The 24,601-nt window shown below is 39.6% G+C and overlaps 1 protein-coding gene across 1 annotated transcript in view; it reads right to left on the reverse strand.

Moving 5' to 3' along the window:
- Positions 1 to 17,870, reverse strand: part of PHYHIPL (phytanoyl-CoA 2-hydroxylase interacting protein like) — a gene marked incomplete at both ends in the record, with an annotated part of 35,029 nt that extends 17,159 nt beyond the window's left edge. Inside the window, one exon of the mRNA XM_080621813.1 lies at positions 17,765 to 17,870. Coding sequence (XP_080477939.1) covers positions 17,765 to 17,870 — 106 coding nt within the window. The remainder of the gene's footprint in view (positions 1 to 17,764) is intronic.
- Positions 17,871 to 24,601: the final 6,731 nt, after the last annotated feature.

Below are 24,601 nucleotides of genomic sequence, written 5' to 3' on the forward strand. Positions count from 1 at the left end.
CATAAGGTTGAGAGGCATAGAGAATAAACTACAAGGTGAAGCAATTTTTGAGACCCCAAAAGATCAGGCTTACATTATATACAGATACAAATAGCACATTTAATAAACACACTAGAAGCCAAACAAAACCTTGTAATACAAATCACTTTTTTTTTGAAATGTCTCCTTTTGGAGATCTTAAAATACATACATTAGGTAAAACAAAAAGTATTTTCTCAAGTTAACATTTTCAATATATGGCAGACATGTATGTCAAATGAGAGACATTAGCTATGACCTTTTTAAATAGAAGTGTTTGATAAGGGGGGATCAACTTCACAAAGATCATGTAGACATGACATAAGAAAACCTCTTACTAGATACAGATATACCAATTGAAAACAACTGATTTAGAAACAGAAACTCCCATGAAATGAACAGAGACATCTTTACACCTTCTGAAATGGAAATTTCTGCCTTTCCCTGTCTTGATAAGTCAGCTAGTTGGTTATATATCAGCTCTATAAAGGTGAAATATTAAGTTTGTAATTCTATAAAACTGATACAGGCTAAGAATATTTGAGTGCTATAATTCAGACTAAGTTCTCCAACTTACTGTGGAGGCATTGTATTTCCTGAAAAAAATCGATAGAAAGGAGAATTCTTCTTTTTGTATAGCCATTGAAAATGACAGGAAAGTGCCAGGAAATTCCATATGAGCTTCATACTTTAAATATAACTAAGCAAAAATACAACATAATATTTTTCTCCTGAGCTTTGGAATGAACTGATCCCTGTCCAATTGCTAGCTACATAAAACTGTTTTACAGGACAAGGACAATATGTCCCTACCAAGCAAATAATTAACCTGAATATAAACAATTTCAGTGGTCACCACAACACCTTGTTTAAAAGAGACTGATCACACAGAGGAAATACAAATACAATAACAGTTGTAAAACTATCAAATCAAGGGTGTTCTTTGTTAGGCCACATAACAAATAGCTCAAGGATAGCTATTCTATTTCAAAATTAAACTTGCTATCCATAACCACTTAAGTAACATTCACACTTTATTTGTGCTTTAATTCGTGTATGAATAAGTGACTGAATAGTTTCAGACTCTTAAATGTCTCTCTTCTCTCCCCCAGAATCCTGGTAAACTAACTCCCAGTACAGATTTTTATATTTATATAAGCATATTCAAGAATAATTTCTAAATAAATGTCCTTGCAAAACCAATTCCTACATTAGATAAAGTAGATAAATTAGATAAAAATGCCTGACTCTGTAAATCCCGCTAGAGGGATGAACCCCTCTAAATCTTCTCCCCATTTCTTCCCCATGTCTGATACTACTGTCGTGCATTTTCTAGTGAGATAATGTGCACTCTGACCAAAACGTAAAAAAAAAAAAGAAAGTTTTGAAAATAAAGCATTACCGTGTACAACTATAATATGTATATCTGTATTTACTGAGTGTTTCTGAAATGTTCATATATATTCAGATTCTCTTGTTACTTGATTTTAACTCAAGGCATAATTTAGCTGTTTCCTACTAATCTACCATTGACTTCAGCAAGAATATTCCACATTGCAAAACAAAGAGAACGCAACTATTGTCTGTGAGCACAATTTTGCTTTTACTACAGCCATTTCTTTCACCAGAGAGGGTACCCAAAACTATGCCTACTTAACACACTGATCAATCTCCAGATTATCTAGTTTCTGTATTAAAGAACTTCTCTCAGCCTTTTGCAAAAGGCTCAATTATTCCTCCATCTCACATGGAGAACAAATGTACTCTACAAGTACATGATTCAAATCAGGAGCAGCCCAATATCTCAATTCTGCCACTGACAGCAAAGAATGTGCAGGTTCTTAGCTCCCACTGAGCAGCGCCCCACTCTCTCCCAAACCTCATTTCTCACTGCCTGCGGCCGGCTACAGGACTGAAACCTTTTTCTTCAAGCAGCCTCTCATTTCACAAATACGTCTCTGAGGCTCAGTTGCTACCTGACAGGACATGTAGTATAGCAACTGAAGGACAGTGCATAATGAAGGAAAAGCATTCAGCACAGTCAAGTTTCACCATTTGCTTGAATACTAACTCAACTGAGATACTCATTTGACCTTAAAAAAAGCAGTTGACTATCCTGTATTCTGCAATCTTGTGCAGATGGGACTTCAGGCTCTAAGTTTTCTCAAACTAACACCACTAGGAATGCACAATGCAAGTGTGGCAAACCTGGCAGCAAGTAGTAGCAAATAAAGAGTTATGTCATCAGAACTGTACAGCTTTGGTTTACAGCTCAAGAATTCTCTCAGTAGACACTGAATGCGACATTAGGTTCAACAGGAAATTAAGTGTATCCATACAGGGAAGTTTACTATAATTAGTAAGAAGACACCAAATAATCCTGTTATAACATTTCTGTGGAATATAAATTTTGGCTTAGATACAAAATGCCCAAGAGTGGATTTCTTGGGCTATATGCACTGCTTTAAAGATAATACACCCCAAACATTTCTTTGCTTCTTAAAAATGACAATAAATACAGTAACAAGAAAAAAGCAGGAACAACATTCTGTTCTGAGATCAGACCACAGATGTCTGTGAAATTATACCTGGAATAAATTTTATACAAAACATGCATCCTCTAATTCAAAAGCAAAGGCTGCTTTCCAAAAGATTTTATATATATGACTTGTAATGATGCCCATCTGTGATACTGAGATGATGTACTGCTGTGGAAACCACAATACTCTTACTATGCTAAGAATGAAGAAAATAAGAACAAAGACCAACATCAGCTTTAGGCAGTGAGTATCCTCAGGCTCACTTACCACTCAGTGAAGAAAGACAGTGTCCTAAACCAGATAATCTGAGTACCTGCAGTTAACTCTCATACTTAACTTTGCCCTGGAGGAGTCTAAATTCCTTTCAGAGACTTGGGAGGAGGGTCACAGAAGTTAAGAGCTAGCCGAAGCCACCCTTTGTAATTATTTCCAAAATTGCATTCATCATTTCTGATGATTCAGGTGATGCAGCAGCAACCTCTGATAATTTGCAAGATTCCTGCTAGAGAGAAACAAGGAAAAGAACATGGAGGAAAAAGTAAGTATTACACTGCAGCCAGTTTCTGAACTCCTAAAGCAAAAAAATCTACATCTGACTCATAAATACCCTCTAGACTGATACTTTCAAAGGGATAAACTTTCAAGAATAATTTCTCTGCATATACTTCAGAATTTTTCACTTATCCCCACGTTATTTTTTCTGAAAGCACTAATAAGATCAAACATCTCAGGACCATTTAATCTTGAATGTGGACGAATTTATACCTTGCTAACTGCAATTAAAGGCAAGTTATTCAATAACTGCATTTTGATTAATTTTAATTAAAAATATATAATGCATTACATTGCATCATTTAACTAATTTCTCAAAATAATTGTTTCCTCTTATTACCATAAAGAAAGTGCAGTTACATCACTGTGAGCTGCCCTCTGTTGTTGTCAGCCAATTGTTCCAACTTAGTGTTAATTCTTCCTTTGATTTTTGACTCCAAGTAACACTTGGTAACATCTTCAGAAGTACCTAAATGATTTAGAAGAGTGTTACTGAAATCAACAGGATTTAAGCTGAGTTACTCGACAGCTTCTGAAAACTTGACTGCAAGTATGTAACAATTCACACCTACGGCTGAAAGTGGAGGCACACACGATCTCCACAAACCCAAAGCATAAGACAAAACCCGACTGAAAATCTGGTCCATGGCTAATATGGCAAGGCTGACCTTATTCTTTCATTAAGATTACATTATTATTGAGTATCCTGATGTCTTAGAAGTATTTAGTATTTATACTATACTCTTTCAAAACTAAGCCACATTTTCAGAATGTCAATAGCAGCCAAAACTTTCAGATAGACTGAGTAATAAATGGAAATAGAAGCAAGCTTTTGTTGATACAATTATACCTTTTTAGAGTTTCCCTTACTCTTAATGGATATTTTTTAAAGAACATTTTTTCTGAAAACTGGATGTCTCTATGCTTCTGTAAAGTACTTGGTGTTCCAAAGGCTGGGCCACTATTACCCAGTTTTTCCTCTTTCCTTTTCACATATTTATTACTCATAAATTGAGGAGAGTTATCTCAGTAAAAGATAAAAACAAAAAAAAAAAGTAAAAAAGTAAAAAAAAAAAAAAAAAAGTAAAAGCTAAACAAACACGTACACACAGAATTTAATTTTCACTGTGTTAAAAAATGCATGGGAAAATTATGAAAAATTAAGAATAACATTATCAGATAAAAGTGTGCAGCTGGAAGGTTGTGATGTAGGTGCACATTTCGTCACTAAGGACCGGGAAAGATGCTAAAAAAACACCTTGCCCAGAAGGTTAAATTGACATGCCATCATGCCTACTTTTCCCTTTATCTAAGATATGCAGATCTACTGATCCTAACAAGCCCTAAGGCCTGACCAAATCTTTGTGGTAGACAACTGAGGAGAAGCGGTGGGAACTCCTTTTATGACCCATGGATATCAAAACCAAGTAAACTGCATTGGCCAGATAAACTGAAACCGAGAATGAATACCACCACCAAACATGAGCACCTTGCTCCTCATCCTGTCTGCTGAGTGACTCATATATGCAAAAAGATTGATATTGATATACTGTTCCCACTGAAGGTCTCTTAGGCCGCTTACACTAAAGATGTGGGTTTACTTTTTTTTTTACTATCTCTCATCACATTGAATCTAAACAAGCTTCTCTGCAACCTTCTGTGGAATGAGAATTGCAGTATGACAAAAATAGCTACAGCTGCACTGCAACTCCTACTGGCACACCATCAGATTTTATGCCTCTGATCGTTTAAGCTAGGCTAGTGCAATTTTACCTTCTTGAAATCAAACAGGACATTATAGTAGACCACAAACACTAAGCCATGACAAAATTTACTACTAATTAAAGTAATGCTCTCATTCTGTTCAGCACAGCAAGCTTACAGTGCATGGGTGGTAAGTGGCTCTTCTCAGCATGTGTTGACTACAAGATGCATTTTAAAAACAGATTTTAATTAAAATGAGTATTTCTCAGATGCTGAAATGGAAAGAAGGCAATAAGGGATGCAAAAAGCTCTAAGCCATCTTCTAGCTTAATTTAAATGTCATTTAAAAATTAAAATGAACTTTACAGCTACTTATGTATACTAAAATTTGCATATAATGCATACCTTCAGTCATATGGAATTTCAGATTTTGAAAGCAAGTAACTACATCAGAAAGACTACTATAAAAGCAGATCAGTTTATCACACATACTTTATCCATCTGGCAGAAGAAGCCTATCTTGTCAGGTGTCTATGCCTCCTTATGAAATCCTGGCCATACTTCAGACTGCGCTCACACCCATTTTGTACTGTATTTTCGGAGGGATGCTACCTTAGTACTATTTTGCTGGAAACCAGGGAAGTGACATTTTTCAGCAGACTTCCACCCTATTGATTACTAAAGGGCAGATTTCAGAGCAGGAAGGGAACTGGGGCTTCTTCTGGCATGAGGATTTTCTCTCCTGATGAATGAACAAGTGCAGCTGCCTCTGGGACTGTGGAACTGCCAACGTCTCCAAGACAAGCAATGAAAGAAAACAGACTTCAGAGATGAAAGCACTGACTGTATGACCCTGAACAAGTTGCTTGGGGCCAGATTCCAATCCAAGTTACACTGCTTTGGGTCACTGGCCTAATTGCTCCAATGCTCTCCATCTAACACAGTAACTGAGGACAAAGCATTGGCCTTAATCTTCTATTTCTTTTAATATTAGCTGTGTATGAGAAGTGGCCTTTCACAATCTGCATTTTCATATATCACTAAACCAAAGAGAGAGACAAACACTTTCATTTTAGTTCATTACTATGAACCTCACGCTCATACTTGTTTACCTCATTCTTATTTGGCTGGCAACAACTTGCGCCATTTATTGCAGCTGTGTCTTAATCAAAACTGAAAATACATTCTCTACTTCAAGTTAAGTCATGTGAGTTCAAATCTAGCAAGGAGAGGCAGCCTTGTATTCACATGAGTTTTAATTTGACCTGCCAGCTTGTCTGAAAACTGCAACTGCCTTGATAACACAGGATTTTCATTTAAGACCCACTTTTCTTTCAAGCAAAGGGAAGCCCAGAGAGAAAGACAAAACTCATCACTTGGAGGGCAGCAGAGAGAACTCAAGGCTGGGGAACACAATTTTGGGACGCATTTTGCTTGAGAAAGTAGGGTGCTTTGTATAAGTGGGCTTTTGTAACTCACTGGATACCCTAGCAGTCTGCAGCATGAATGAGCATTTCTTCACTTCAGCACACTGGCAATTAATTGCTGTGTGCTTTTGACACAGATCTCTTGTAAGGAATAGGCTTTGGCTCTGTTTTGAAATGTGTTACATATTCACAATAGTTAAGGAGATTCTACTACGTAAATTGTACTATTCTTTAAAATTTATTCTTTATGCAGGTTTCAGACTTTCTGTCAGGCCAACAAATAAAGGACATAGGGGTTTTGAGATCCTTTTTTTGGCAGGAGTGGAATTGCTCTGTTTTGTTTCATTTTCAGCTGGTTTCCTAGGGCAACCAAACATAGTCAAGGTCTTTGAATGTAGGTCTGCCATTGGGTGACTGTTACCAACTTTTGAACCTCTGACAAGAGTAGAGAGCTCATAGATAACTTAGGTTGCTGACAGTTTTCATTAAGGTAGGCAAGCATGCAGAAATGAGAGACAACCCCATTAAATATTCCCTACCAAGGGGAAGGCTACAATGAGCTCAACCTTTTCACAGATACTAGAATATACAAATACACAGCTATGAATACAGCAGTCAAAAGAAATCTTTAAGCAGAGTTACCACCACATTACAATTCACCCCTCACTCAGACATGGTATAACATATAGATTGTGTGGGTTTATTACAAGACTTGACTCCAGCTCATAATTTTTCTGTCCTGCTGTCATTCATAAGAGATCTGTCAGGTAGATTCTCCAGTGAAGATTGTCTAATGAAGAAGAGAAAACTCAAACTGAAGTTCCAGTGTAATTAAGTAAAAAGAAACCTATAACAATTCTGAACCATCACATCCAAACCCATTGGAAAGCCATGGTCCTCAATAGCTGTTATTTTTTTAAAAAAGCGCAGCTCAGTTGAATACTTTAAATAGTTCCTGTTACAAAGTCTTCTGTAGTCTTATCATTCAGACCATCAAACAATCATTGGATCATAATAAATGATCAACTGTGATCAGGATAAAACAAAACTGGATTACTACCTATATAGGAACAGCTGCACAACCTACTGCAAATTCACTAAGCAAATCAAGACCCCTTGGGTATGTTGCTTAAAAAGAATTCATATTTAGATTAATTTTTCATCATTTGGATTTATAGCATTTAAAAGCATCTCAAGTAGTGCTTTCCAACTCATACTCTCTCCTACAAGAGCTAAATATAACATGCATAGTGAGATACATCAAAGAATTTAGTTTCACTATATGGCTTCCATCTCAAGCACTGCGGACTTGCATTAAAAAGGACATGGAACTGTTGGGCCACGAGGATGATCAGGGGACTGGAGCACCTCCCATATGGAGACAGGTTGGGAAAGTTGGGGCTGTTCAGCCTGGAGAAGAGAAGGCTGCGTGGAGACCTCATAGCAGCCTTCCAGTATCTGAAGGGGGCCTACAAGGATGCTGGGGAGGGACTCTTCATCAGGGACTGTAGTGACAGGACAAGGGGTAACGGGTTAAAACTTAAACAGGGGAAGTTTAGATTGGATATAAGGAAGAAATCCTTTACTGAGAGGGTGGTGAGGCACTGGAATGGGTTGCCCAGGGAGGTTGTGAATGCTCCATCCTTGGCGGTGTTCAAGGCCAGGTTGGATGAGGCCTTGAGTGGCATGGTTTAGTGTGAGGTGTCCCTGCCCATGGCAGGGGGGCTGGAACTAGATGATCTTAAGGTCCTTTCCAACCCTAACTATTCTATGATTCTATGATTCTATTAGGGCTGACAGCCTCACTAGACAGCCCTCTCGGTTTGCTGAAGTCTTGCTCAAGGAAGCAAAACACAAACCAGCTAAGTATTAGAGAATATACAAAAATAGAAAGAGGAGAATCAGTATTTTATTTTCACATATGGGACTTTATTCTGTCTGCCCTGCACCTGTACAGCTATGAGAAAGCAGAGTACTGGACATGGACATGTTCCCACTACACAGGCTATGCTGGGGCACCTTGCTACCTGATGCGTCATGGAACTTGAAATTAAACTCTCATACTCTAGGAAGGCTGTTGTACTCAGATCCCTGTAAACCGAATACGAATTAAGAACTCCATGCTACCTAAACAGAGTGACAAAGTGAAGTACAGAAGCAGCACATTCAATGGGTTGAGGTTCCAAAGCATTGTACAAAGCAGTTCACAGAGAGAGGAAACAAAGAAATGTACCAGTAGTTTCAGGTGCCTCCATCTAGGGGGGAAGTGAAAGTAACCTCTACACATGGGCAGAGGTGAAACAATACCAATAAAATGTGCGTGAAGTCTTACTGCTCAAACCTGTCCTTTCATGAAGAGTAAGGTGGTAGCTGTGTCATGAGTGCACAGGTGACACTGTCTAACATTCCCATATATTCTACACCAGAAGGACAGAGCTTTTCTATGATGCAATGGATTCAGTGAGAAGATAGGCTTGGGGAATTTTAATTCCTGTGATTAGAGATATGCCTAGAAATTACAGTGAAAGTGTAAAGGCTAGAAATTTGTCAGAAACATTAGTGCTCTGAAAGCCACATGTTTGCTACTGAGCATTTATATTAAATTACCAGTATAAATTCCATCATAAAAGTGTAAGTGCATAATACTTACTCTATGTCATGAGATGCATCTTAGTAGCATTTAAAATACAATCTGCTGCATACTTTGTTGTTAATTTTATCCCTGAGTTTATATAAACTCATGTATAATTTCCCTTTACATAAGTTGGATTACAAGGACTAACGACAGCATGAATCACTCCACTGATACTGTATACTAGTACTTATGGTGAGCCAGGACTGAAAGAGCCTTTTAACATCTTTTTAACCTAGTGATTTTGAAGTCTCTATGTTTTCAACTATGAGTGCATATAGAAATGAACCGCAAAAAACCCCAGAATAATTTTTTGAAAATATTATTTCTAGCCAAAAAGTAAAGATGAAATCGAGAAAAAGTTCAAGAGGGAAATTCCAAATTAGATGCCTATCTGTATGAACTAAGGTAGAATACATACAACAAAATTTAGGAAAGCACAGTAGTTGTAAATTCTGAATCATGCTGTGTTACAAACACAAATGTGTTTTTATATGAAGTCTTACTGAAGCCAATGGAGAGGCTCAGGGAATAAATTTATGGGATGCTTCTGACAATTGCGAATTGCAGAATTCTTCTAATGAGAGTGCATTGATATACAAAGTTTAATAAAGGAATTCCTCAAACTATGCTTCTTCTAGTGCTACCAGCTGTGTCTGACTTAACAGTATTGGAGGAATAAACTCCAGATGACATTCTGTCCTTGGAACTAAGAAAGAGTGCAACTCTGATGATACTTTCTGTCATTCTGCAGGAATGAAAGAGTAACACCAAACTTGTTTTGACGATCATTCAAGCATAAATAAAACAAGAACATTCTGTGAAAACAATAAAATAAAATTGATTAATGATTCACCTACAAACACTGCTGTGAAAATTGATCCAGCTACAAACAGGACAACAAATTCTAACCAAACTGTCTGTGCTAAAGGAAACATTTTCAAGGTCAAATAAAGGATGATCCATCATATAACAAAACCTAGTGTGGAAACCACAGAAAGTGATCCTGGAGCAGAGGTTTCCTGAATTCCAACATCATAAACATTTTATTTTTTCATACTTTCCTATAGCAGTAATATGTTTTATACGTGTATCATGTACTGGCAACGTAAGTAGTATTTTTTTCTACATGTTTATAAATTTTTGAAGAAAGTAGTCTGCTTAAAACTTCTATCAAAAGAAAGAAAGAAAACATAATGGATGATTCTGGGCTGCATTCAGCCAGAATTAAATATAGCCGTCCAGGTCACATAAAGCACAAAAGACCATGCATACTTGCAGCATGGCAGATGTACCTATTGTAACAAGTGGACTAAGAAAAATAAACCCAGACTGCAAGTATTTTTAAATATTATCTCCTCCATTGTGGTTAAAAATGCTGGCACTACTTCAGCAGCACAAGGGGAACTGAAAACTACTTCATTCAGAAAAGCTGGGGCTTCCAAACCTGCTCTAAGGAGGCTGTGAATAACAAAAGTTGAGGAAATTACAAGGAATGGGTAAAGGAGGAGATCCTTCTGGATTCTGGAGGGGAAAAAAAAAAAAGGCAAAAATTAATGAGGCAGAGAAGCCTCAGAAGGAAAACCAAGGTCAGGAAGATAAGCTTCAGCATGCCTTCAGAGACAATCAAACATCATAACGTCTGACTGGAACCCATTCAGAAATGAATGATGAAATACCAGAGAACTCTAAATAAGAATGTGATGTAGTCTCTCCTCCCCCACCTTACATGACAAAAGTGATATTCTGCTTGTTCTAAAAGCAATGGCTCTGGGAGCAGGGACCTCACTGGAAAACTGCTGTAAAAGCTGAAGTGGCCTGAAGGGCAGACTCTGATCTAGATTATACAGGGATAACTGCAGGGTAAATAGTGAATTCGAAGATGTAAACTCCGAACACAGTTTACCAGAGGTGGCAGAGCCATTAGATTAAGTAGGCTGAGAAGAAAACCACTATATCTAGTTTAAGAAGGAAGATGAAACAGATGATGATATTAATGACTTAACTCTTAATGAAGAAAAAAAGGTCTATCTTTGAGATTTGCAGAACATAAATGAAATTTAAAGTGAGGGGTTGGCTTGGCACTCTTGCTTATCAGAAGCTGTAGGGAATAGAACTTCTCTTCCCTAAATGATTCCTCCTGCCATTGTACTTATTAAGAGCTACTGATCTGCAGGGCTGAACATTGGCTGACAGATGAGATTGATACAGCTGAAGAGTTCAGGTGTCTCATGGGCTACCATAGGGCCTGTGACTAGTTCCAGGCTAAATAAGCATCTTTATGAATGATCTGGAAAGGGAGGTCATACTACTGTATTGCAGACAACATTAAAATAGAAGGAGCTGCAAGCACAAGATGGCTTAGAAATATAGGCAGAAAATGATAAAATGGATTCAGTGGCAGAATAAATGAATGCATCTGGGAACTATAATCTGAAACAAGCACAAAGAAGAAGGGATATACGTGGGAGACAGTAATGTTTAAAAAGCCTTAATTATAACAATGAGTAGAAATTAACAATAAGACCAACACTGTATATTTGAGTTTCAACCTAGCAATATCAGCGTATATCACAGTGCTCCTGTATGTGAATCCGGCATTTCAGTTGCTTTATAAAAGGTCTAGAAAATTTTCAGTGAAGAATAATTAAATCAATAGGGCACAAATAGAATACCAGGCAAGATTTAAGTAGCTAGAAATATATAACTTGGTCATTGCCAGACAAATCAGTTAGTAATCAATTACACAGATTTGAGTGGCATAAAGCTCCAAAAAGAGATGAGGAGTGAGGAAGAAGGAAGGAAAATAACTCTAAAAATTAAAGAATATAAAGGAAAAATGGGGATGACTATGTTTCTTGGCACAGGGATGTTGGATAGTCAAAGCCTTGCTAGTTATTAGTGGCATCATTGCTTATGATATAAACCAACACAGGATAAAATACTTGCAATGGTGGCCTGAAGTGAAAGATAGAGGCAAATCATCAGTTTTCTTCTCTTCCACAATTATAAAGACCATTTATGAAGCCTTTAAAATTGTTGTTTGGCTCCATTTAGTATTTTTCTGTGTCCTCACAGTCAGGAATATTACATGTGAAAATCTTAGTCTCTAGTAAGAATGTAAAATTAAAACCATAATACGTATTTTTCTTTGCAACAAGAGAGCTTTTAAAGCTATATACTAGATTTTAGCTCCTATCTGAAGCAGCATTATTGCTTGCCACAAAAATCAACAAAACCACAGAACAAACAAAAAAACCCAACACACACAAAAAACCCCAAACCTCACCCATGCCATTTTTAAGTTCAGCCAAGTTAGATGAAATTTTATGGAAGAAATACATTTCCTAGTCGGCCATACTATCATTCAAAAGCAATACAGTTTGTATTATTTAGAGTGAATTTACATCTCCAAACTTGCAGTTGGGGAGAGGAATAAGAATAAAAATAAACATGTCTCTGAATTTTGTTTCCTATCAAAATATCACAGTTACAAACAGCTCTATATTATGCTCATTACAAAAATATGAACTGTATTCCTGTGCTCAGAATTCCCACAGTTTGAGAAAACCTAAACAACTATGCAAGCCCATCCATACAAGACTCTAAGTATTACTGTAAAATTTGGATCTCACAGTTGTCCTTCATGTAGAAGTCTACGTAGAAATTCAATTTTTCCCTGTCTCTGAGACTTAAAGTATAACATTTCAGAAATAGCAGTGACACTGCTCCACAATGCCAAGAAAGGGATTTGAAGAATGCATCCAGAGACTGGATGATGCCACTTTATCCCTTCTCTTTTAAAGGCAAATGTGTACATTATATGGCCATAAAACCTCCTGTTTACAAACTCTAGAAATATCTTTCAGTATAATAGTAAACTTCTGAAAGAAAGAAAACATGAGACGTGCTCAAATAACACGGCAAGACAAAGATGCAACCTGTTTACGTGAAACAGAAATGACATCTTAGTTTGTATGATGCAATGGTTTTATACAAGCTTGTTAGACTGAACAATTTTGATGGTGTCAAGTGTTTGGAAGGTGATGAAATTGACTTATGCAACTGAAACTGGCCAAGACACCAGTTCCAGTTCTGATCCTGACACCCAAATGCTATCTTTACATATATGTAGTGAACACATTAAAAGCATGTTAGTGAGATTGTGTAGCTCAAGCCACCAACAGTAAGAAAATACCAGAATGAAGCATACTTGAATAACTTTAAATAGGCCCCTTTGTATGTTCAGATTATGATACAGTCTTTAACTGCATGATTACATACTATTTTTCCACATAAATTCTGACTCATTCAGCATACATAATGAACAGCGCATACATAATGAACTATTTTTCTTGTAAAAGCTCTCTGCTGTTCAGTGTGTAGTTCCAGGACTTACTTGCTACACATTATTCATATTCTGCTCTGAAGACAAAAATGGATTTAATCATTCATCATAGGTTTTCTAGGCTACTACAGTGCCTGGCTGCTTAACAAACATTTATTAGTTTATTTTGAAAACATTTGTATGAGGAAAAGCAATAATACTGCTTCCATTTTACACATGGAAAACTGAGGCACAGACAAGTAAAACATGGTTAGTAACTTTCACTGCCTATTAAGGTGGTTAACATCTCTTTCTCCAAGCATTTAGCAGTGTGCTTTCTATTCGCAAAGTCCTATTCTTACTGAAGTCAGTTACAGCTGTTAACTCTCAATATCCTTGAAGCCCTGATACCATGGTACCATTCTTTGCTGGCAAATGTACAATGAGAATCTGATATCCTGGAGCCATGAGAAGCTTTGGAAGATGACATGTGCTGATACACACTGACCTTTCTCTGGCTGTCACACCAAAACATGGCCAGTTCTGCTCTGTTCCTTGAACTTCTTCCTGTCCCTTGAACTTCTTCCTGTCCCACCCCTTCTTCTACTCCCCAGTCACACATGAAAGTCCTATTCTTTATTCCTAAGGTTTTCCTTTCAGTTGCAGCCTCTTTACTCAGCAAGTCCTAGCTCCATTCCTTTACTCCTAACCTCTGTGTACAATTCTCCCCTCCTTATTCTTGTACTTTCTCTCTTCTTTGCAGACAGATATCCAAGTTTACTCTTCACAGGTTCCCAGTTCTCATTCCATCCTCAGTCATCCAATTCATCTGATCTGGGTGAATGGCCCCTCACCTTTTTTTCCCAGTTTTACTTCACTGGGCACCCTGCCTGAAGTTGGCTTACCTTCCTTGCTCCTTCATCTTCTTCTCCTGTTCTCATTCAGGGTCATTTTTCCTATTTCTGCCTTCCCATTTAATCTAATTCTCACAAACATATCCAGTTTTCACATCTTTCCTGCTCTTCCACCCTTGACTAGCCACTCCCAAGTCTCTATTAGTGTCCTCTAGACTAGTTTTCTTGCTCTTCTCGCCAGTCCATGTCTCTGAAGTTCCAGCATCCTTGTTGAATATTTGTTGATCTGCTTTTCTCGTTTCTGCATTTTGACAAGTGTCTGCCACTTTCCACCTGTCTATGCCGACTGTAAAACCACGGGAAGTAGATGATGCCATCACTGTTCTTACTCTAGTATGTCCCCAGCAGCCAAAGTACAATATCTATAGGGGGAGCGCTGCGCAACCACAATGTGAAGTTTCTGGAAATTCAGCTGCTAACATCCAAGACGGTTCTACCAAGTCTGTAAAAAGCACAGTTTTTTCAAAGCGTATGATTTTCTGAAGTTAGATATATTTTCATAGAATTGGCCTGCCCATGACACAAAGGCCATCCATCTACTAAAAGTTTAATCTCTAGGTAGGGCTAATGCAAATTTTATAAAAAGGTCACCAGAATTTTTAGCAGAGATTAAACATTCTTTCCTGACCTAAGTTTACAGATATATGGCTGTGGTGTTCAAATATGGCAAAAGAAAATAACAGATGATACACTTTTTCCTATATACAAAGTGAGTTCAGCAGAGTTCTAAGGAGCTACATTTTAGACTGTGCAAGACACTAATATTAAGCTGTGCTAGTAGACCTTAAATAATAAGAAAAAAAATGCAAGATAGATTTGTAAATAACAGAGAATGTCAAAAAAAAGAGCTGACAATCTGCTTTAGAATGTTGCATTTACTTTAAACCAAATCTTAGCATGTGTGTTTATTTAAAAAAAGAATAATCTCCAAAATGAATACATTTGTTTTCTTTTATTTGGCATTTGTAAGTTTTCTCAACGGTCTTGATTCATTAAGAAAGATGATGGTGCCAAAAAAAAAAAAAAATCATACACCCCCAAATCTACAAAGATATTAATTGTTGTGATGTTATTAATTGCTCACTCCAGTTCCTGGATTTATGGCTCTTGCATATACCTCCAAAGGAGGTATAATCCAGTTTTTTAATAAAAAGTGTTTCAATATTAATTCCCTCATCTCAGAAAACAAGAAAAATATTTTGTTATCTGCACAGAAATTCAATTATTGCTTATGTTTATAGTGCAGCATTGTCTGAAATGCCAAACTAAGTGTGCTGCAGAATTTATCATAGTTGGATATGTAATGTTATAATTTAATTTGTTGCCTTTACAGTTATTACAGCTCAGAGATCGAGGGCATTTTCAGAATATTAAAATCTAGTATATTTTTATTTCACTATGGGTAAAATATTGATATTTATCACAAAATTTTAATTAATCTCAATGATGCCAACATATCACCTTAAGAACCACATATTTTAGAACAAAGACACCCTAAAATAAATCATAAGTATTTGTAATATAATGAACTAACTAAACCCATGTACATAATTAGGAATCTAAGCATGTTACATATACATTTGCATGCTTACCTAGAAAGATTAATACCTTAACCTTTACTTGCTTGTTTTTATGTTCCCATTAAAATGAGCTTTTTTGATACATAAGTGCCACCTGTAGGAAATAGCAAAGTATGCTCAAGTGCAGTCTTGTGCCAAATGAGGCACAGAGTTCCACATCTGACATGCCCAATATAGGTGCCTCCTTCAGAAATTCAACCATGTATTGTAGGAAACAGTGACTCTGTACGATAGTGGTTTACTTGACAAAGATTAGTTTGTAAAGCCAGATCTATAGAAAAGTTGTTGTTTTGCAGTAAAGCCTATTCAAAAGGGAATTAAAACTAAAAATACTACATTTTTCCATTTGCTTGTCGGTATGACACTGTTCCACAGAAATTGAGCAGTCCTTAACTACAGTATGCTGAACCACATAGAATCTGTAATGATTAACATGGACTTAACAATTATTTGAGGTAGACAAACAAGAAGGATTGCATTATTTATCTGTTTTCATTTCTCTCTAGTATTAATAAAATAAACAAACATGAAAAGGTGTCTTAACTAAAGAACAGTCTAGACTCCACTACTATAAACATAGTTCAGTTTCTCTGGGCAGTGAGTTAGGTTTGAATGGATGGAAGTGTATATTATATTATAATTCAAACAACTGAAAAATCAAAGAACTTGCAATGCAGCTATGAAAATTATTACTGAAAAGACATTTTTAATTCCTTCTCGATTTCTTGAATGTTTCAAGAAAAATAAAGTTCCTACAAAAATCCAGCATTTAAAATATTGGACCTGCCTCAGTCAAAAAAAGCAAAATATTCAATCACAACCAATTTGTAAAAGAATGACTGAGAAAGCTGGACTGACTCTTTCTATTATCATCACCTATAGCAGTTATGCTCCCAAAATACACTCACAACAAGGAAATAGCTTCATTTACTCAGTTGTACCATTCACCAACACAGTAATTCCATTCCTTGGTATATTTACCAGGTAAACATACATTCCACACCCAAAGCATATTTTGCACCAAAACATTAGGAGTTACTTTTGATAATTCAACATCAAATGAGAAGATGAAAATAATCTTGTGTACCAACATAAAATATATGCCACTCTACAAGAAAATATTTTTTCATTGCTTGACTATGAGTTTCTCTGTCCAGTTTGTCAGTCATAGTTGTGCATAAACAATATTACCCGATTCGACCATAGTCAGCTCTCAGTGTGCTTTAATCATGTATATTTCTTTTCGCTATCCCACACCACCACCTTACATTTATCTGGTTGCTTCGATCCAGATAATCTTTAATATCCGCACTTGCAACTCTAACCTCAAACTCCACCTGTTTGCCGTGTAGCTGTGCCTCCCAGAAGAAGGGCTGATACTGGCTCTAGGACACTGCGGTCCCTCGGCTGCGCGGCCGCCTGGCACGGCACAGAACCGCACGCCGTGGTGCTGTCCGCGGTGCTGAATCGCGGAGGCCACAGAACCCACCGCCTCCCGCTCTGTCTCCTCCCGAGCCCCATCTTGCAACCCTCAGTATCGGTCCTCTCCCCGCTTTATCAGTGGCACAAGCGACAGGCAACAAGTTTCGCTGTTAGCCCCCGCCGGCCAGTGGATTCGTTCGTGTATTTTAAGCACAGGAACTGTCCCACGATACAAAGGAGTTTGGAGCTCACCAGGGCCATCACCCCGTCTCCAGACCAGGGCTCCAGGCAGCGCCTGCTCTAGCTCTCATGGCCTCTCCCAGAATAAACCTCAGCGTCCATTCCTGGCAGGGGCAGGGTTGTGCAGCAGGCTCGCCCAGGGGTAAACGCACTGCAACGCGAGGGATGGCTTAGGGAGCGGCGGCTTTCCCTCCCTTCCCTCCAGCAAGGTGCAACCTTCGCTTTTTCTTTTGTTCTCAGTGTCAAGAGGGTGGTGGCGGCGGCGGGAAGGGTGGGGAACACTTGAACCTACAAATACACGGCGGATAACAAAGGACCATACGCCGCAAGGATTAATTTGCATTAGCATCCATGAGGGCAGATGCATCTTGCGTCTACAGGGATTAGCCGCGCTGAGCCTGGACTTACCGTCCCTATCGCAGAGCTGAATCGTCTCCAGGCTCAGGTTCTTGATCACCTCTTCACAGGGGCTAGTAGGGCTGTTCATGGTGTGCGCCAGGCGCGGAGCCTCCATCGCGCCCTCACCGCTCTCTGCTGTCGCGCCGCCGGGTCTAGAGCTAAGGCTGCCGGCTCCACGGCGGGCGGGCGGTGCAGAGCCGCGCGGGAGCGCTTTCCGGCGCCGCCCGGCTCGGCTGGGCTCCGGGAGGCGGGCGGGGAGAGGATTTGTCTCTGCAGCGAGGCGAGGAGGGGGCAGCAGAGAGGCGCGCTCAGCGCGCCCCAGACTCCGCGTTTAAAGGGGCCGCCGCCGCGTCAAAGCGCTCCCTTCCCCCACCCGTCCTTATGTAACGGCGGCGGCGAGGAGCTGTGTTGCGATCACCTGCGCGGCCTTTCCCTCGCCCGTCATCGTCCGCAGCCCCCGAGTACGCGGCGACCTCCCAGCCGAGCCCGAGCGTCTCCCGGGGCGCAGCGCTGCCGTCTGGCCGGGGCCTGCTCGGGGTACACCGGAGGTCCTGGGGGCCAAACCCCTGCGGTTCGCCCGGCTGGCTCTGGGCACGGCTGCCCGCGCCTGTTCTGCGCGCAGCGGGCGCCGCCGGGCGCTTTGGTTCCAGGCTACTCCATAACCAGAGGAGAGTCGCATTAAGGCAAAGACCCCACAACCCGCGGCCACTAATTGCGCTTGCCTGAGCACGCAGCCCGCCGCCACCGCTGCACATAATTCACACCAAACTGCAAAGGCTGCGAGCATCCACTTTGATCCTTCTTGTATACAAGAATTTGGAGGCGGACAGACTGGCCGTTGTTAAACTGATACGAAAAGCTGGCAGAAGGTTATAGGTAGCAGGACAGGGTAAAGGAACGAGTCATTTCTGGCTATGTGCCCTGCACACTTCCCTCCTGCTTCTTTTGTGGGAAGGAGAAATAACCCGCAGTGTATGGTGCTGTATGTACCAAGCTTTAGTGAAAAGTAAGAGTTTTGGTGTTTTTTTTTTTCCAGTCAGGGAGAAACAATCCCATCTTGGTTAGCAGTTTCAGGAACAAGAACAGGGCTAGAAAAGGAATAAAAATAAAGAGTAATAGGAGAATAAGCCAAAACTTGTGTGGCAGTGCACCATCAGTGTGTGACAGCTGAGCTCCACTCCTCCCACAGGTCTGCAGGCTGGAGAAAGGAGCAGCCTCGGCTTTGGGAGCTGCAGGAGCACAGCACTTTCTCCAGGTTACAGACTAACTTTGGGATCCAGCTCATTGTGTTGGGATGGTATCACCGCTCTACAGATAAAGTCGTTTCAACCCATTTCCTACCACATGTTACAATAAGCATTCCAGGTACCTCTGTTGTTTCAGTAAGCCAAAATCAGGACCATTTGGGCATCAATTTTGAGACACCAGCACTGGCTGCTCTGAGAAACACCATTTCATTGCACACAGGTCCATGACAAGCTTGGGGCTGTGATGATTCTCAGTCAGCATTGCCTGCCAGCAAGTCCAAGGAGTCTTTAAAGCTCCCATTTCCTATTTTGGAGTCTGAAGACCACCCAGTCTCCTCTCAGTCTGATGTGGAAGCAAGCTCCATGCACTGCCAGATGTTTGTCACTCAAAGATTGCTTTCCACTGGACTTTGGGATTATTCTATTCTTTATGATGGTTTCTAGGGACGCTAATCTGAGGAAATGAGCTCTGGCATTACCTTTCACAAAGCCACTGCCAAGTGCTGCTGCCTGAGAGAATGAAACAGGTTTTAAGAGCCCTGACTCCTATGACACCTTCAAAAATCTGTAGTCCAGCATGGGGAGAAAGTGCAACACTGAGCACCCTTCCTGCACTGTCTACTCTTTGCACCTCACTCATCTTCTATTTTTCCTTCTCTTTGTGTCTGTGCTATTTTTTCACCATGAAGGAAAATGTGTGCAGAGGGATCAGGCAGAGGAGAAATGGAATGAGTGAGAAGGAAAACTAAAGGAAGAGAAAATTAAAAGGAAGCAATAACAAACAGGGAGGGTGTGAGTCAGTGGGGAGGTGGGAGGAGAGAGGAATGTATGAATGAATGCACAGACAGAATGAGGACAAATGTAGACTCTTGAGAGGGAAGAAATGAAAGCAGGTGAGACTGCATGCATCAGGTCTTAATTTTGGCTCTAACAAGCATTGATTCCTTGCATAGAACCAAAACCTTTCTCCTTGATATTGCAACTGTTCTTAGCACACAGTCATCTCCCACGTAAGGCTGGAAAATTTCTTTCTCTGAAGACAGTATATTTAGTCTCTCAGCCTTACGTTCCACGTTCACTCCTCCCCACAATGTGGCAGACATTTCAGCAGCTCACACAATCTTGTTACTTTTTTGCTATAACATTACATGAAGTCCATTTGAAGCAGATTGTATTCTTGAATACTGAGACAATTCCCATTTTATTCTCTCTGTCTCTATTTTATACATTTTTCTCTCCTCTGCTTTTTATTCTATGCAACTGAAATCAGGTTTTTAGGAACTAAATGGATTTTGAGTCACTCTTTGAAAGCAGACAGTTTTGGGGGTGTTCCTATTCCTCTAAGGCCTCTCATTTCTCAGCTGCCTTATAGCAAGAATCCCTGGCTGAGCTATACCTATTTATCTCCCCACATCAGTACCCTTTCTTTTTTTCCATTTTTTTTTTTTTTTTTAAGAAAAGACTGGTTAAGTCTACAAACACTGTCAGACTTCAGTGGAAGAGTAAAGCAGAGAAACCTTTTCCACAGCTCCACGTTTCTAAAGCAAGAAACAAGCTGGACCTGCCTGTGACAGCGTGTTGCAGAATCACACTTCAAACTTCATGCTTCCTTGAGCTAATCACTACTCCCATCACCTGGGCTAGGGCTCAACATTTTTTAAAGCTCAAATTACTCCCAGATGTGATTCCATGCAATCACTCAGCAGTGAATTTAGTCCTAGGTTTTTCAGTCTCAAACCACACAATATTCTCTTGGTGTTCTTCTTACCTGAAAGAACTGTACTCTGCTTGTCTTAACAAGAAATAGCATTGTCTAAGGCACAAGTTGCATTTGTGCTAAAGGTTGACAGAGTCTTAATGTATAATCAGAAAGATTGTTATGTGACAGATTATCCCTGACAGTGTTTAGCAAAAAATGTCACATATAACAAGTATGGGTCGACATTATGTAATGGGAAGTCTGCCAAACAGGACAACATTAGAGACAACAGTGTCATGTGTTTAGAGCTTTGCAAAAGCTTGCAAAGAATTTGCCAGAGCAGCAACGTTTCACACTTTCAACATTTAGACAAATACATAACCAATTTCTATAGTTCAACAAGAGTGTCTCTGTTATTACTGCAACCCCACATAAGGGGAGAGAAGCAGCATTTTCCAGCACTATACACATACCAGGAAACATGAGCTGTGACACACACCCCTTGCCTGGCTAGGTTCAACTATCTCAGCTCTTGTGCCTTAGCCTGGCATTCACAGCCTCCCAGGTAGGTCACCAAGATTTTGCTGCAGAAGATACCGTTCTACAACAGACAGGCAGAGAGGCTGCTAGCCAGCTGGAGAGGTGTGTGGCTTCTTTCCTACAAGCTACAACCTCATTCAAGCCATAACAGTGAGAGGAAAAGGTGCTGTGTACTCCTGTTCTCCCCACAAACCAGCTCACACACCATTACAAAGTTCTGTCCTGACTTTGTTGCACTCCATTTTGGGAAAACTGCTCCATAGCAGCAGCAGAGCACAGCACAGAGCTGTAAGGCAACCCCATTCTTCCTATTTGAAAACACTCTTTTATTTCACAGTAGCAGGTTTTTATTTGCAAGTTATAAAAGAAACCTTCTTTCTCAGACTTCAGCAAGACTCAGTTCCAGCTCTTCTTTCCCACTGGGGAATAAAAAAGACTTGTGTTATTGCTCAGTGGACTGTGCAAGCAGAAGGCAGAAAGGCTACAGACAGTTTTCAGGAAAGAAAAAGAAGGAGGGAATAAAGACAGCCTTCCCCCCCCCCCCCCCCCCCCCCCCTTAATATGTCACTTTTGAGGAGAAAAGCAAAATATTAAAGGACAGATAAACAGAAGGGTCAAAACCAGTATTCATCATTTTGGGTCAGTGCTAAAAGGAGCATTGGCTAAGCTTAGCAACCAACTCCTGAAGTTTCATGGAAAAAAATGCTATTTCGCAGTCATACTTTGTCTTCAGTGGACATGCCAAGTGTTTCAAGCATGCTAAGGCACATACTTTCAAAGGGCTGTGTGGAAACTGAAGTAAAATCCACACACTGATGTCAGGAAGACAAAAGAATATTTAAGACCCTAAGTGAAAGCCCTGACTATGTATAGTTACTGTACAGTGTGACACAGCTTCCTTTTCTATGTGGAGACAGACTGTGATATATTACAACTTGGAGCACTAGGCATGGTATCTCACAGAGAACCTCTGTCTTTTTCATCAGATAGCAAAGCAGGAACCTCCTGAAATACTTAAACAAGGAGGATGACGGCACAGGTCCCCCCTTTTTTCTCTAGCAAAATCCAAGGCAGAGCAGCAGTGCTCAGTCTTAGCGCTGGAGTGAGTCTGTCCCTCTTCCTCCCCCTCTCTGCAAAGAAAACAAACACAGCCAGGCACCCGGACTCTTAAGTCCAGCACTGAGGCTGTAGCTCTCTTGGAAAGGGGTTTGTCTGCTGTTTTCTGTTTTGATGCTGCTCGCAGTTATGGGAAGCCCTTACTGTATCTGATAAGACTCCAGTGAGATGTATGCAGTAGTTCATACATCTCAAAAAGTCTGTCCTTCCTTGTTAGGAAGACTTCATTTCAGCAGTAGCATTCAGTTCATGCATTCAGGCTTTTCTTGCAAGGCCATAAAGCATATTTTAAAACATCAAAGATACAATATTTTTTTACAATAAGGGTGGTGAAACATTGGAGCAGGTTGCCCAGAGAGGCGATAGATGTGCCATCCCTGGAGACATTCAAGGCCAGACTCGATGTGATTCTGAGCAACCTGATGTAGTTGAAGATATCCCTGCTCTTTGCAGAGGAAGTTGGACTAGATGAGCTTTGAAGGTCCCTTAAAATCCAAACTATTCCATGATTCTGTGATAATTCTGAGGTAATCGTATGACTTCTGGTGCTAGGGGACCTACTCATCAATCTGTAGGTTTTTGTGAAGTGTGATAGGAAAATGGCTTCTGTATGGGGAAAAGCCAGTCTGCCACTCAGATAAAAAGATAATTGGTCTGTGAAAATGGCAACCAAGGGGGTATGTGATAGAGATTCACTAAAGCACAAATAGTACAAACAGGATAGCCAAAGTTTGACTGTTTGCCAAATCTCCCAGTATAAGAATTAGTGGGTGTCAATTGCAATTAATAGTAACAAGCTTCAACAAATAGAAGGAGATGTGCAATTTATGTTAGAGTTGTAAGGCCAGAGAACAGTGTCAGAGCTAAAATTTTTCTTTGGTTCAAGGAGAGGCTGGAAAAGTTAAGGGAAAAGAAATCCTTTAGAGTGACTCAAGCTGCAAGTGATTCAGAGTCCCTAAGCTGAAAATTATTAGGAACTCTGGTGAAGAGTTAAAGCTGTTATATACGCTTGTCCTGCTCTTCATCTTCTGTAAACATCCATGTGTCCCTGTCCATGGCAAGGGTTTTGGAACTAGATGATCTTTAAGGTCTCTTCCAACCCAAACTATTCAATGACTTTATGATTTTCAGCCACTGCTAAGAGACTATACTGACCTAGGCAGGTCTTTGGTCTAACCCAGCAGAATTGAGAAAATACCCTGGTATGTAAGCCTTAATTCCCCAACCCACAATCACAGTCTTCATTCATAATCAATACTTGAGATTATGGAGCCCTCCACCTGTACCAGCTGGTGTGCAACTGCCAACTTCCTCTGAGCAATGTAAACAATTAAAACGAAATGCTCCTCTTAGATAAACAGATATATATCAAGCAAATTATCATTTTATTAATGCTCTTTATGGTGCTGCTTTCTGAATTTAATTTTTTCTGATCAGATTTATAAAGCCTGAAGAAAGAAAGAATCAGATTTATAAAGCCTTAAGATAGAAAAAGTCTTTCATAGACAAAAATATGTATTTGAAGCTTCATAAAATTTATTTGTTGCCTAATGGGCAGAAAGTACTGCTAATGCTTGTTTATTAATTTGCTTTTAAGTTTAGCCTTGCTTTATTAGATCCATAATATCCTTGGAGAATAACTAGAACCTTCTGTGTTTCCTCTCTCCTTGCGGTTAACCATTCTTCCTACTTAAGTAATTGTTTTCACATTTAATTAGTGCTTTATCCTCCAGATATTGGACCATATCTTGACCTTTAAAGGATACTAGCAGTCACTTATCCTTGACAGCACTGACTGCTATTCAGATTTACTTTCTGTCTACAGTTCAGTGGCCAGCATGTGATACCTTTAAGCGAATTTTAGCCCAAGCTGACTGGTTTCAGTGATTTGCTTAAGACATTATGTGGCAGAACCTCAAATGCCTTTGCAAAGTCTTGGTGCCATTCTGTACTCTGCTGCTGGCTTAATCTTAAAAAGAAGTGGAGGGATAAAAGTTCTAATTTGTCTGGCTTAGTTTACTGTAGTACACCTGTGTCTTACCAGGGTCTCATTATACTATTCACCTTCCCACAATACATTTTCCCCTTCTGCTTTAATATTTCAATTTGGAGCCATGCCCATAAGACAATAGTTTCTATAGTTACTCTTAATTCAATTTTTAAAGACTTGAGACATGCTGACACTTTATTAGTCTCCTGCTACTTCCTCAATTCTCTGTCTGTTTTTTTCTTAGCAACTAGTTG

Source organism: Psittacula echo (genome assembly GCF_963264785.1).
Source record: "Psittacula echo genome assembly, chromosome: 6".
Taxonomy (NCBI): domain Eukaryota; kingdom Metazoa; phylum Chordata; class Aves; order Psittaciformes; family Psittacidae; genus Psittacula; species Psittacula echo.